Source organism: Balaenoptera acutorostrata, chromosome 5, assembly GCF_949987535.1.
Source record: "Balaenoptera acutorostrata chromosome 5, mBalAcu1.1, whole genome shotgun sequence".
In the NCBI taxonomy this organism is placed as follows: domain Eukaryota; kingdom Metazoa; phylum Chordata; class Mammalia; order Artiodactyla; family Balaenopteridae; genus Balaenoptera; species Balaenoptera acutorostrata.
In genome coordinates this window covers 100,721,616-100,734,934 of record NC_080068.1, presented here as the reverse complement: position 1 = coordinate 100,734,934, position 13,319 = coordinate 100,721,616, and the positions used below count along the sequence as shown (strand labels likewise).

The window sequence follows — 13,319 nt, the reverse complement described above, 5'->3', positions numbered from 1 at the left end:
TCATACTTAAAAGACAAGAGGGGTAATAGGCTTTATGCTGGATGAATTTTCATTGTTTAACATGCCTGACACTCCATTATTAAGGAGCCCTAGTAAAATTCAAGTCTATTACTGGGTAAAAGAGAAAACAAAATCAATTTCTGAAGGCTCATGTCACAGATAATCAAACAATTATTAACGCTGAGAACAACCGTAACAACAAAATACCCTAACAACAGTTAAACAGTGCTTTACTGTGGGCTCAAATGATCCCTACTGCTTGGAATGGTCTCTTCTCCCTCTGCCACCTATCAAAATCCTTCGTCTATCTTCAAGGTTCAATTAAGGGCCACCTCTTCATTACATTTTATTTTATCTTTTTTTTTTAAAGATTTAAAAAAATTTTTTTGATGTGGACCATTTTTAAAGTCTTTATTGAATTTGTTACAATATTGCTACTGTTTTACATTTAGGTTTTTTTGGCCACGAGGCATGTGGGATCTTAGCTCCCTGACCAGAGATCGAACCCACACCCCCTGCATCAGAAGGCGAAGTCTTAACCACTGGACCACCAGGAAAGTCCCTCTTCATAACATTTTCTGATCATTTGCTGCAACTGGATGAGAAGTCTCTCTCTCTCTCCTTTGATCCCCATAGAATCTTCAATTGAACATCCCTTAAAGGATGTACACAACTAATACACAGAATATAGTATACATATTTTCTTCTCTGTTACAAGTCCTAGAGGGTAAAAACTGTATCTTATTCATCTTTACATCCACTAAAGCACCTTAGAAAATGTGTTGCATGTATTTATTGTGTTGTATTTATTAAACTTTTAAATTTATGGTCTTCCACGTTACAAAGGAATTGAACTGACTGAAACTTCATGCTGAAGTTGTATCGTTCCAAAATTTTGAAGTAGGACAACTCTTTGAAGTGGTTAACTCTTTCGGTTAAATAAGTCAGCTGAAAGGAATGACTTAGATTCAAAATTTTCCACTCCATTTGAGAATGAGAACATGTCCATTTCCTAATACTCTGCAACAGATTACTTACCTGAGACCATGGTCTGTGATCTGATAACATCCGGACAGACTGAGAAACAGAAGTACACGCCCAGTCTCTTGATCAGTTTTTTCACTCCCAGAGTAAATTAAGTCTGTTCCCCTAAGCAATCTAGTCCTTGATGCTTTTCTACACAATGCAGAAGACTCTGGGAGTGCTGACATAGTTCTTAAAGCCGTTCCTGTACAACAAAATGAATGACCACAATACGTGAAGGCTGGAGAAGCACAATGCTGCTGCCAACAGACACTAGTCCTTAGTCCAACAATATCCTTACTGTAACAACCGGAGGAGGAACAACTAAAGTTGGATGCTGTTTCCATTACACACAGACTTTCAACATTTCTATGTCTCCATTCTACAGCATCTTCAATATCAGCCAAATCTTCAGCATCTAACATCCACACATAAGGAGAAGTGAAATTTTCAGAAGAAATAGGTTTAGTCCAGGGGTGTTCATTATCTATTTCTTCTCCGATGCCCTTGTTAGTTATATCATGCAAACAAGCATACTGCTTGGTGGACTGCATGGTAATGTCTTTATTTTTCCAGGTAGTCGAAGTAATTTTGCTTGTTGAAGTTTTCAAAAGGCCACTTTGATGAGACGTCAAAATTCCAAGAGCTCTAGAAATCTTCTCTAGAGCCACATCTGTGATTTTTTCACATCCAGACAGATCAAGATGCCGAAGACTCTGGCAGCAACCAAGCCAAGACCAACTATAATTAAGAGGTAACAAGACTATTAGTGGATATTGTTAAATTCTTCAAAAGCATTTGATTATACGTAAGTAAATGGAAACTACAAGAAAGATTTTAAATCTAATATAATCAATCATTTACTGAATATCTGTTGTTAGCCACTACTTTAAATGCTAGGAATATGAAAAGACAATAAGAGTAATTAGGAACTAAGAGTATTGCTACCCCAAAAGAAGAGTAGGAAAGGAGAAGGGTATGGAAGGGAGAGACTGTTTTTCATCCTGAAAATAACCAATAGAGGAAAGGCTGTACACACATGAAAGAAAGAAAATAATAATTAGAGGAGAAAGATCCAGAAGAACAAGCTCTAGGAATTGGTAGAGAATTAGCCTTAGCCAGGGAAGAATACATTTCTCCCTCTGAAATAGGAAAAGAGGTGCTGATATAAATGCTAGGGTGGGAAACAGCAGGGCGAGGTAGAATAAGAAGGAAAGTAGCAGCATCCAAGGAAATAAAACCTGAGGGTAGCGTGAAGAAAGTGTTAGAATTTTAGAATAACTATGAAGAGGGAGCTTTGCCAAATGGTACTGGGAGCCCAACTGAAAATGAAAACTTCTTTAAAACACAGTACCAAGCTACATGGTTACACAGCAAGGCTCAAAAGCCTCGACACAGTACAAGATTATAGAGATGACACATATATAAGTTTTGAATCAGCTGGGACCTAAGGACAAGAGCAAAGAATTGGAGGGTGCTATTACCACAACATGACCAAAATCTGATAGTAGAAAGTAAGAGTATGATTAAACTGCAATTATGTAAATGAAAAACTACAGAACAATTCTACTGATTCACAGTTAAGAAATCATTAAATTTATATATTCAAAAATAACTAACCTGTCAAATGCAGAATCTGAAATGTCAGTTTGGGTAAGATCCAAATGCTCCAAGTTAGGACAAAGCTCTAAAATCTGCCTAACCTAAGAGGGAAAAAAAAGTCACTGTGAAGATCTGCAGAATTTAGTTAGGTTAGAGACATAACTTTTTTTTTTTTTTTTTTGAGACATAACTTTTAGTGTAATATTTCCAGTGGTTCTCACACTTTTCTGCATGTAAAAATCACTTCAATTCTGCCTTACGAATATATATTGTGATGAAATCCCAGAAAATCTATTTTAGTAATTCTAAGATTAGACCCAGGAAATTTACATTCTTAAGGAATACCCAAGGAGATTCTAATGTAGGATATCACAAGATAGTCTTTTTTAAAACCGTGATTTAATTTCACCTGCCCATCTTACCATGTCTTACACATTATAAAGAATCACGTAAAACTGGGCTTGATCACTTAACATCTGTGAAACTAAATAAACTGTTTAACCTCTCAGTCTATGTTTCCTTTTCTATAATGTATAGACAATGATATCTATGTACGAAGATTACTATGAGAACTGAAATGAAAAAAGATGAAAATTAGCAGTGTATGCCTACCCATGGGAAGGTACACTCATGGGTAAACTGTTATTTTTTTTTAATTAAACTCAGGAATAAGCAAACAAAATGTAGATCATTGCTACTTTTTCTTAATACCCAAACTAGTGCTAATTTATACATACCATTTTGCTGGAAACTGCACAGCTGTACGCTAATACTAAAGTTTTTACAGAAGTACCAACATATGGTAGAACATTATGAATTAAGCCATGGAGTAAACGTTTTTCCATTTGTGCAATGCTGATGGCAATCGATTCCTCTGCAGACTCTTCTGTAAAATGAATTCAAAAGTCTAAGAACTTGATACACTAATTATGATTAGGCTACTTAAGGAATCACCAAATCATTAAACATGAAATACTTTTTGCTCTCCTTTTAAACTCCCCTATATATGCAAAGCAAATTAAATGGACAAGTTCTCATTTGCCAGGACTTAATATTTAACAGGTCTGACGTCAACTAAAAAGAGACAAAAGAAAAAAAAAAAAGGTTTAAATGGGAATGAAAGGAAGAATTTTTTAACATGCTTCAAGGTTGAAGGTAATTTTCTTCTCAAGCTAATTAGCAGAGGGAAGATAAAAATAATTCCAGTTTCAGGCACTGAAAAACTTTTGGAAAAAACTTTTACTACTTGAAGAATAGTATAAGTTCTTCAAGAGAATAGAGGATATCAAGAAGAAAATGAACCATAATAAAAATGATAAAAAGTGTCAGTCATTATTTTACATAAATATCAATAAAAGGGACACAGAGCTAAAAGAGATTTGAAACAATTAAGTTAGGCTGGTCATAATGAATCAAGCAAAGAAAAGTACCTTAGAATTTTTAAGAAATTAAAAATGAGCATGGCTTTTGTTTTCTGCTTAATAACTTCTGCAGTTTAGATGTGTACAACAGGATGCACTACTGTAACAACAAGTTAAAAAAAAAAAAAAAAAAACCCTACAAACTCCAATCTGATATAAGGAAAAAAAAGGACACTACACCAAAAAGAATGAACTAATAATTTTATCACCTTTCTCAGGATCCTATTGCTTTTTTGCTTACCTGAAGACCTAACTCAAATGTCTCCAAACATAAAACAGTTTAACAGGATAAGCTGAGGAAGTCTCATTTAAAACAAAACTGAGTGTAGCTGACAAAAGGAATATAAATAGAAACAATAAATTCTGAATTTTTGACTGTTTCCATGTTTACAGATATTATTCTAAATTCCTCCTTTAGTTAGACATTTATGTGAAATATAGGGGTAAAAGTGACTTTTAGTGAACCCTATTTATTCTACTACAATTTTATTTCCAAATGATTCTTTTGTTTCTGTGGCTCTATCTAAATGTGTACTGTTTACTGTGAAATCCTAAAAAAAAGAAAACTAAACATCCTACGAAGAATAATAACTTCTCTACAAGACTAGTAAAGACAGCTAAGCTGAAAAAGCACTAACATAGATGACAGATCCAAAGTTTACTCTTAGATACACTAAACAGCTAAACAGATATATGACCTTAGAAAGGCTCCATCACTATAACCTTAACCTTTCCCTCTCAATATGAAAGAAAACAACAGCCGTCTCTTTCTCTATCTTTAAGTGCTGAGATAAACACATTAAATTTGATAAAGCCTTTAAAACTCAACACAGGTATTAAGAATTGATTTTTTAGAATGGATAAATCAAGTCTTCCCTAAGGTGACGTCTGAGTAAAGACCTTAACTCCTTGAGGTCTTTGCTCAAATTTCTCAAGGGACCTTAACTACTCAATCTATTGAAAATGGTAACGTCTTACTTCTCTTCCTGGCACGTTTTTCCTTTATTTTTCTCCACAGCACTTAACACTATCTAATACAGTATATATTTTGCCTGTGTTTACTGCCTGCCTGTTCCCCCTCCAAATTTTAAGCTAAACAAAAGCCAAGGATTTTTTTTTTCCATTTTGTTCATTATTAACCTCATGCCCAGAAAGTGCCTGCCACAGGATAAGCAAATCACCAAATCTAACTGGAATAGACCTCTTCCTTATATGACACCTTCCAAACATTTAAAACTATACCAAGGTGTTTTGCACCTTCATTTCATAAAAATAAACTTGCTGCTAAAACAATAATCTTCGTATTTATATTCCTTACTTTCCACAAGTTTAGTTCTTTTGCCAGACCAGCTTACTATAAGTGGGCAACTTCTAAATAAAAAATTCCTACAGGTTCAGTTTTATGAAGTAGAAGAATATCTTATTAATTTTTTTTTTTTACTATTTTCATCATCTTTTAATAATCATTATCTAAAGTAACATCTAAGATAGAATTTGTGTCTTTCTCCTCCATATTCCCAAAGAGCATCTTTCTGCACCTCTATTACAGCATTTTCCAATACATACCTTGATTAAGAATCATGTATTCTAAATTCTCTTGTTTGTGAGTTCTTTGAGGGTAGGGATAACATCTTCGTCACCCTTGAATTCTCCCACGGTGCTTAATGAATAGCTACACTAGTTTATATAATCCCTTACTGTTTACAAAGAATTTTCATATATATTACTTCTTAATTCTATAACCACCATGTGAGGCAAGTGCCATGACTGTGTACAAATTAATAAACAGGTTCAACAGCTTTATGCTCCTTCCTCTGGGCCACAGACGACTCAATATATACTACTGAGCTGATCAAATAAAGTGGCCCTAAAAACACACTGTAAACTGCATGGCACTATAATGAATGTATATTATTTCAATAAGGAAAACAGCCATCATTTTCTGATTTTTTTAAAGTGTTTAAATAAATATAAAAACATATGGGAAACAAGCCTATATACATTTAAAAATTACTTTAAACAGAATTTTAAATACGCTTACTATTCCGTAAAAGTTTAAAAAGTAGTAGGCTTAAAAACACCAGTTTTTTTAGAAAACACAAAATACATAAATCCTAGCACCTAAGTACTTGTTAAATGTAACAGTAATTATTAAGGCACCATGTAACAATTTTAATTCCAGACATAGCTTACCAGATTCGTCTATATCGGCATCTTCATCCCACTCCTGAAAAGCACGACTTTCATCTTTTCTATTTTTCACCCATTCCTCGTCAGGTTCAGTATCAAGTTCAGTTGCAGGACCACTATACCAGTCACCTACTCAACAAATAAACAAAAGGAACAAAATAAGATTAGATTGGCTACCATTACAAAAAAATAACCTATTTATAACAAAAATGTCTGCACACAAAAAATATGTGAGCCATACACAATGAGCCATCTATTGTTAGAAACAATTGTGGTTTAAAAAACTACATTTAAATAAGCACAGAATTCAATTTCAGACATACCAAAAAACTATGAAAAATAATTATCAAGTCTTAACATGAAATTTCATAAATCACTGAAAACAACCTAACCTTTTTCCCTACTGTGGCTTCACACTGGCTCCAGCAATACCCCCATTAAGACAATTGCTAATAAACAAAAGGAAGCAAGACTTTCTGCTCAGTAGTGAATTAGCAATTCAGAAGTAGGTGGGAACAGAAAAAGGGAAAGATTAAGGTAAAGTTAAACCATAAATTTAAAGATCCTGGAGAATACGCTGCAATTAAATTACATGATTGTGAAGTGCAAGACAATGCAGAATTACTTTACTGAATTCCTAACATTACATCTAAGTGAGGGCTCCTCAACCTTAACACCATTGATATTCTGGGCTGGGTAATTCTTTGTTGTGGAGTGCTTCCCTGTGCATTGCAGGGTGTTTAGCAGTAACCCTGGCCTCTACCCCCTGGATGCCAGTGTAATACTCCAAAATGGGACAAAAATGCCTCCACAGGCATTTCAAAACATCCCCTGCAGGGAGTCAAATCAATTGTGATCAAGAATCACAGGAAACAAATACCATAAATAAATTAAATTAAAACCATTTTTATTGGAACTTTTTGTTTAAGCATATTAAAAACAGAAAAAAAAAAGCAGCATATTTAATATCTGGTTAATTTCACACAAATCTAGCATAGCATTATCATATTTGATCTTTATATCAAACAGTACCTAATTACATATTACTACCTAATAAGTAATTCTTCATAATCAAAAATACAGCTAATAAAAAAGTATGTGATATATCCATACTTGCCTTATCTGACTTTTCACTTAATATATTATCCTACAATAAGAAAAATTATTCCTCATAAAAATAATTCTAATCACTTGGATCATATAAGTCTACCCAATACTCCAAATAGCTTCATGCAAAAAATATTATATATCTAACAAAAGCTTATTTAAAAGTGCTACATATTGATATAAAAAATAAAACAATTTTTAAATCAGACTCATACTTTAATTATGTAAAAAGTATATATTTCCATGTCAAAGTGACAAATTATAAAAAACTAAAAAAATTTAATGTGAAATTTGAGGTACTCACCTAGAAAAACTGTTTTAATTCAGTGACAGAATATATGCCATATTAGTTGTATTTATCCCATGACTGCATTATATGTTCATGAAAGCAAAATTTTCTTTAATTGTTCACATGTAAAACTAACTTACCACAATGAAATTAACTAATATGAAATTGTAATTTATAGAATGAGGCATTACTAATCACAAAAAAATATGCTAAAGACAAAAATACATTCAGTTATCTTGAGCTACCATCAAAAGGGAAACATAACAGTGCCTCATCTTTAAATTTTATAGAATTAATTTATTTTGTATTTTTAAAATACTCATCTAATTATTTAAAGCTGTTCTGACAACCTATTAATTTTATTTTTAATGTTTTGTTATGCAAAATTACAAATATAGTCAAAAGTAGGAATAAGCAGCATTAAATAAGTAGCATAATGAACACCTATGTACTCATCACCTATCTTCAACAATTATCGGGGCTTCCCTGGTGGCACAGTGGTTAAGAATCTGCCTGCCAATGCAGGGGACACGGGTTCGAGCCCTGGTCCGGGAAGATCCCACATGCCATGGAGCAACTAAGCCCGTGCGCCACAACTACTGAGCCTGTGCTCTAGAGCCCGCAAGCCACAACTACTGAAGCCCGTGCGCCTAGAGCCCATGCTCCACAACAACAGAAGCCACTGCAATGAGAAGTCCATGCACCACAATGAAGAGTAGCCCTTGTTTGCCACAACTAGAGAAAGTCCGCAAGCAGCAACGAAGACCCAACGCAGCCAAAAATAAATAAAATAAAATAAATTAAAAAAAAAAATTATCAACATTTTGCCAATTATTTTTCATTCCATCTCCAACTATTTTTTCCTAATTATTTGAAAGGAAATTGCACACATCACGTAATTCACTCATGAATACTTCAGAATTGTTAGCTTTTAAAAAATGTATACAAAGACATATAATCTAACTATGAAACCTATTTTTAGTCAACCTTTCAGAGTTTCCCTCCCTGGCCTTGCTTATTAATGTCTATGAGTATATAACTAAAAAAAAAAAAAAAAATAGATTGAAATATTTTTAAAACGAACTAATAAGCATCCCATTTACCTACCTCTGGCCCAATGAACAGGGTAAAGATGTTTCCAAAGTGATCCAGTTTTTGCCAGCTGAGACCATTTAGTGCTTACTTGACTGCATCGACATAATTCTTGAGGATTAAGATAGCTGAAAATTGACAGCATTACCTCAGGAGGAAGATGAGCTATACCTGTGGATTGTTCTGACACTTCCGCTTCTGAAATAAAAAAGAAAACCTTTAACATTAAAGGCTATAAGAGCAAATGCAGTAAGAAATTACAATCACATTTCTATAAATAAAATCCAGTGCCTAAAGTCCACTCCTTCCTGCTTGCAAGATGTGAAAAGGAAATAACATGGATTAGAGGTAACATGGAGATGTTAAACTTGTTAAGAACCTGTAGGGTTAAACTATCGTGGTCCAAATCATACTTCATCAGTGGGAGCTACAATAATGAACACAGGATTTACTTCCTCTTACAAAGGCGTCGCAGAAAAAACAATACTCACTTTGTAGCATAAGAAGCATCATTTGAAAAAGGAACCCAACAGGTTATACAGCTTTAAGTCAGCAAGTGTAGAGTCGGTCAGATAATGAGAAATCCAGGGCATTTTTAATGATGCACACAAATCTCACAATGTTTTCCATTCATGCATTACAACTCCAGTCAGCATCTTCCTTGTGTTCCCTCTTTGATTTTCACGTTTCATGTAAGAACTCTGAAATCTGACCTCTATAACCTTTAGGTGCCTCAACCTTATCCTATTTATGAGCCAGTTGAGACAATATAATGTAAATATTTCTAATGCTGGTATACATTTATCAGGAATCTTTTGTTAGCAGCTATTATAGAAAACAGTCATTGGATATCCAATTTCCTATAATGGGTTATTTCAGTAGCAACTTTCCAAAGGAAAACTGCAAATGAGGTGCACAATAAAGAATATAAAATATAAAAGTTTCATCATTAATGTACTAAAAAGAATCTGAGTACCTTATATATTTGATTTGTCTTCACAAAGCAACTTAAATATAGAAATGCTATGATCCAATTACTTTAACCTAACCCTTTACAAATGGCAAATATTTTAAACATAATACAGCTATAATTTACTTTGAAGGAGTGGAAAAATTCAATATAGTAAGTGTGACGCCTTTAAGTCCCATGTTATAATTAAAATTAAACCAGATACAACAGGTCCTGACTTGATGTCTAAAGCACAAGCTGCATTTCAGAGTGAAGCACACAAGCGTTATGGGTTTAATTATAGCTTAACCTATAAAAACAATTTTGTTCCAACATGCATCTCACCTACTTTATTAAATAAAAATAAGAAAAAAGGACCAATTTCAAATACTTTCAAGCAATTTTAACAGGAACGTCATTGCTATTTCTCATCTAGCAAAAGCAAAGGAATTTTTACTAGCCTCAGGATGCCAATAATTTTATTTAATGATGTTTTAAAAGGCAAAGCTATCAAACAAAAGAAAGAATAAAAATGAGGAAGTAGTCTATCAATAAAAAAAGCAGAGATATTTTATTTACATTTGTCATTTGTTTTCTCAAAGTGACTATACATAGAAAAACTATGCCTCCCATACTCACTCCCCTGTGTATTCCTGGATATAAGCTAAGAGAATGAGAAAGGGTCGAGATAAAACTATAAGCATTACATGATTTTGAAAACTGATTTTTAAAAAAAAAGAAAAAACAAGGAAGGATAAAAACAGCCACTATGGTCAGTGGAGCTCAGAAAATTGGATGACACTGCAAAAGTGCTCTGTATATGGTAGTTTTCAATAATTTTGATTGGCCAAAATAATAATTATTATTAATAATAAAATATTATTATTAAATTATCATTATATATTTATATATAAATAATATTGATAGTTATTCTCACTAATCAAAATTATCATTATTATTATATAGATAGAAACTCCTTCAAGAAACACTATACTGCACATGGCCCAAGTATATGAGCTGTTAAATTACCATAGACAATACTAAATTCTAAGGTAGAAACTACTGTCCTCAATTAAATTCACTATACTTGAAAACAAATGGCCTAAATTATTCTTCAAACAAAATATAAAGGTCATATCAACAAGAAGTAAATGGCCTTGGAACGAATAAATCGCTAGCTACCTAAACATATGACTCTCACCTTTATCTGACTTTTCATCCACAGAATATTTAAAAAACTTCTGCCGCTCCTCAGCTTGATTCCATAGGCTCAGACCTCTAAGGAGTTCTGCAGTATCCTTCTGAGAGCAGTGTTGAGCAATCACTTTCTTTTTAATATCCTTAAGCTCTTCATAGGTAAAATATTCCATTAACATGGGCTGAAAAACCTAAATTAAACAAAATACTCATAAGGAAATATGCTTAATTAGTTTTGTTTTACTCTACATCTTTTAAAGTATTAATGGCTCAAGTGTAGTATTATGACCACATATTTGGAAAACATAAAAATTTAGTTGTTACCACCAAGTTAGTTTACCCAAAAATTGCAAAGAAGAATACCACCACCAAGATCCTTCTTTCTATGGCTTCTCCAGTCAATCTCGAAACAATTTAAAAGCATCCAAACCAGAAGGTCCTCCTGTACAGAGCTTATCATACACTAAATCACTCTCCTATGGTGAGACATTTAGGTCAGGTAACTGCTTTTTCTGCTACTACAACTGACCTCTACCCAAACAGGGCCTCTAAATCATATGAGAACCGTACCCAGTGTACTGCCAACCATAAAAGTCAGAGCTCTACTGATACCTTCAACTATTCAATATTATCTAGGAGATTTCTTCTTTGAAACAGATGCTTAGTCCCAACTTCCAACTGACAGAATTAGAATCTTTAGAGGTGGAGCGCTTTTTTTTTTTTTCTTTGTTCCATAGATAATTTTGATGTGCATCACAGGTTAAGAAACACTGCTCTAGTAACTCAGTGGCTTCAATGCTGGTTGCATATTTGCATATTACAATGACTTGGGGAACCTTTAAAATATATCCATGTCAATATCTATCTCCCACCTGATTTAATTGGTCTGGAAAGGGCTTAAAAGTAGATTTTTTTAAATGGCCATCTGATTATAAGGTGAAGCCTTTTTATAGTGAGAATCACTATAATAACTGATTTACAGCTGAACAAGAATCCAGTTCCTCATAAAATATTTTCTCTATTCCTTACCCTGATACTCATCCTACTTTAGAGAAAGAGAATGAGAAAATGTTTTGCTCATCCATTCAGGGATATCCTAATACATGTGCACTAGGCGTAAGACTGATAAGTTTAACACCACCATTTAATTACTAAAATCCACTACTAAAAAAAGAACACTAAAAATTCTTTAAACTTAGAATGGAAATACGAAAACATTAAAAAGTTTAAAGAATCTTCCAAAGGTTCAGAAAAGACATTAGGGTAGCATAAAAAGTTAACATTCAATACAGTGCCATCCACATAATAAATAAGACAATAAATATTTTTTGAGTAAATGAATTAAATCAATCACTCAGTCAATGAAAAGCAACAAACTCTCTAAGGAAACAAAATTAATGCTTTTTTTCCTTGGGTTTTTCTTCATTTTCTAAAATGATCTAGAGGTTCATCTTCGTATGTATTATTTTGAAGACTCAAAGGAAAAATAACATTTCTCCAATTTTATAAAGCAAAATCACAAAGAGGAAAAATTACGCTTACCTCCTCTTCCTCTTTCATGTGAGGAAGAAAATCTCTTGTAAAAGCCTCCAGTCTCTCTTTCAGCTGTTTTGCATAATTTAACTGCTCATATTCATTCTAGAAACAAACAAAAAAAACTGTATTCTATAAAAATTTCGCTTCATAATTTATACTGTATCTGATCCTAGAAAGTCAGTGTGAAATGTAACTTGAAACGTCAGGGTAAAAAATTAGACTAACAAATAGCAAAATGGTCTCTGTACTTTTCTAAGCATAAAAGATGGCCTCAAAACATCTCTTAAAAGAACCTTGAATTCCTTTAGTAATGTGATCTCATACTTCTTTTTAAAAATGTCATAAAAAGTCTAAAAATAGCAAGTATTTGCTCAAAACTTCTACTGATTTCTAATGCATATATTTATACAATTTCAATGTGTCCGTTTTCCTAATAATATACCTCTGAGCAGTTCACAAGAGCCTGTTGGACTATATCATTACAGAATCCCTTTAAGGTCATCTAGTGTATCCTCTACTAAACAATTCAGAATACCTGTTACATTATCCTGAAGAAGACCATATACACTTCTAAAGGCAAGGAGCTCACTGTACCTTGAGGTAAATCATTCTAACTGCACAACAGCTAAAAAGTTCTTCCCCATATGAACTATGGTCACATCTCCCTGTAACTTATCCATCACTTCTGTATCAGCCCTCTCAACTTAGTACAAGTGGAAAATTTACAAAATAATGAAACTTTTAAAATGTGGGAATATCATAACCCTGCTGAGTCCTCTCTAGTCTCCTCCTTTTTGAACTAATTTATTAAACTGCTTCCCAATAGTCTATCCAATGTCCTATTCTCTTAGGATTTTACACATTTTCCTTAAGCATGCCCAAGTGGCTTCCATTTCTACTTACATGCCGATAA

General features: G+C 33.3%; 1 protein-coding gene across 2 annotated transcripts in view; it reads right to left on the bottom strand.

Moving 5' to 3' along the window:
- FBXL5 (F-box and leucine rich repeat protein 5) overlaps nucleotides 1–13,319 on the bottom strand; it is a 52,534-nt gene that overhangs the window by 27,556 nt on the left and 11,659 nt on the right. For both annotated transcript variants that reach the window (XM_057546841.1, XM_057546840.1), the window contains exons 3-9: nucleotides 12,413–12,508; nucleotides 10,875–11,061; nucleotides 8,740–8,922; nucleotides 6,240–6,365; nucleotides 3,363–3,511; nucleotides 2,644–2,726; nucleotides 1,039–1,764 (exon numbers count right to left, since the gene is read on the bottom strand). In XM_057546841.1, coding sequence (XP_057402824.1) covers nucleotides 1,039–1,764; nucleotides 2,644–2,726; nucleotides 3,363–3,511; nucleotides 6,240–6,365; nucleotides 8,740–8,922; nucleotides 10,875–11,061; nucleotides 12,413–12,508 — 1,550 coding nt within the window. The remainder of the gene's footprint in view (nucleotides 1–1,038; nucleotides 1,765–2,643; nucleotides 2,727–3,362; nucleotides 3,512–6,239; nucleotides 6,366–8,739; nucleotides 8,923–10,874; nucleotides 11,062–12,412; nucleotides 12,509–13,319) is intronic.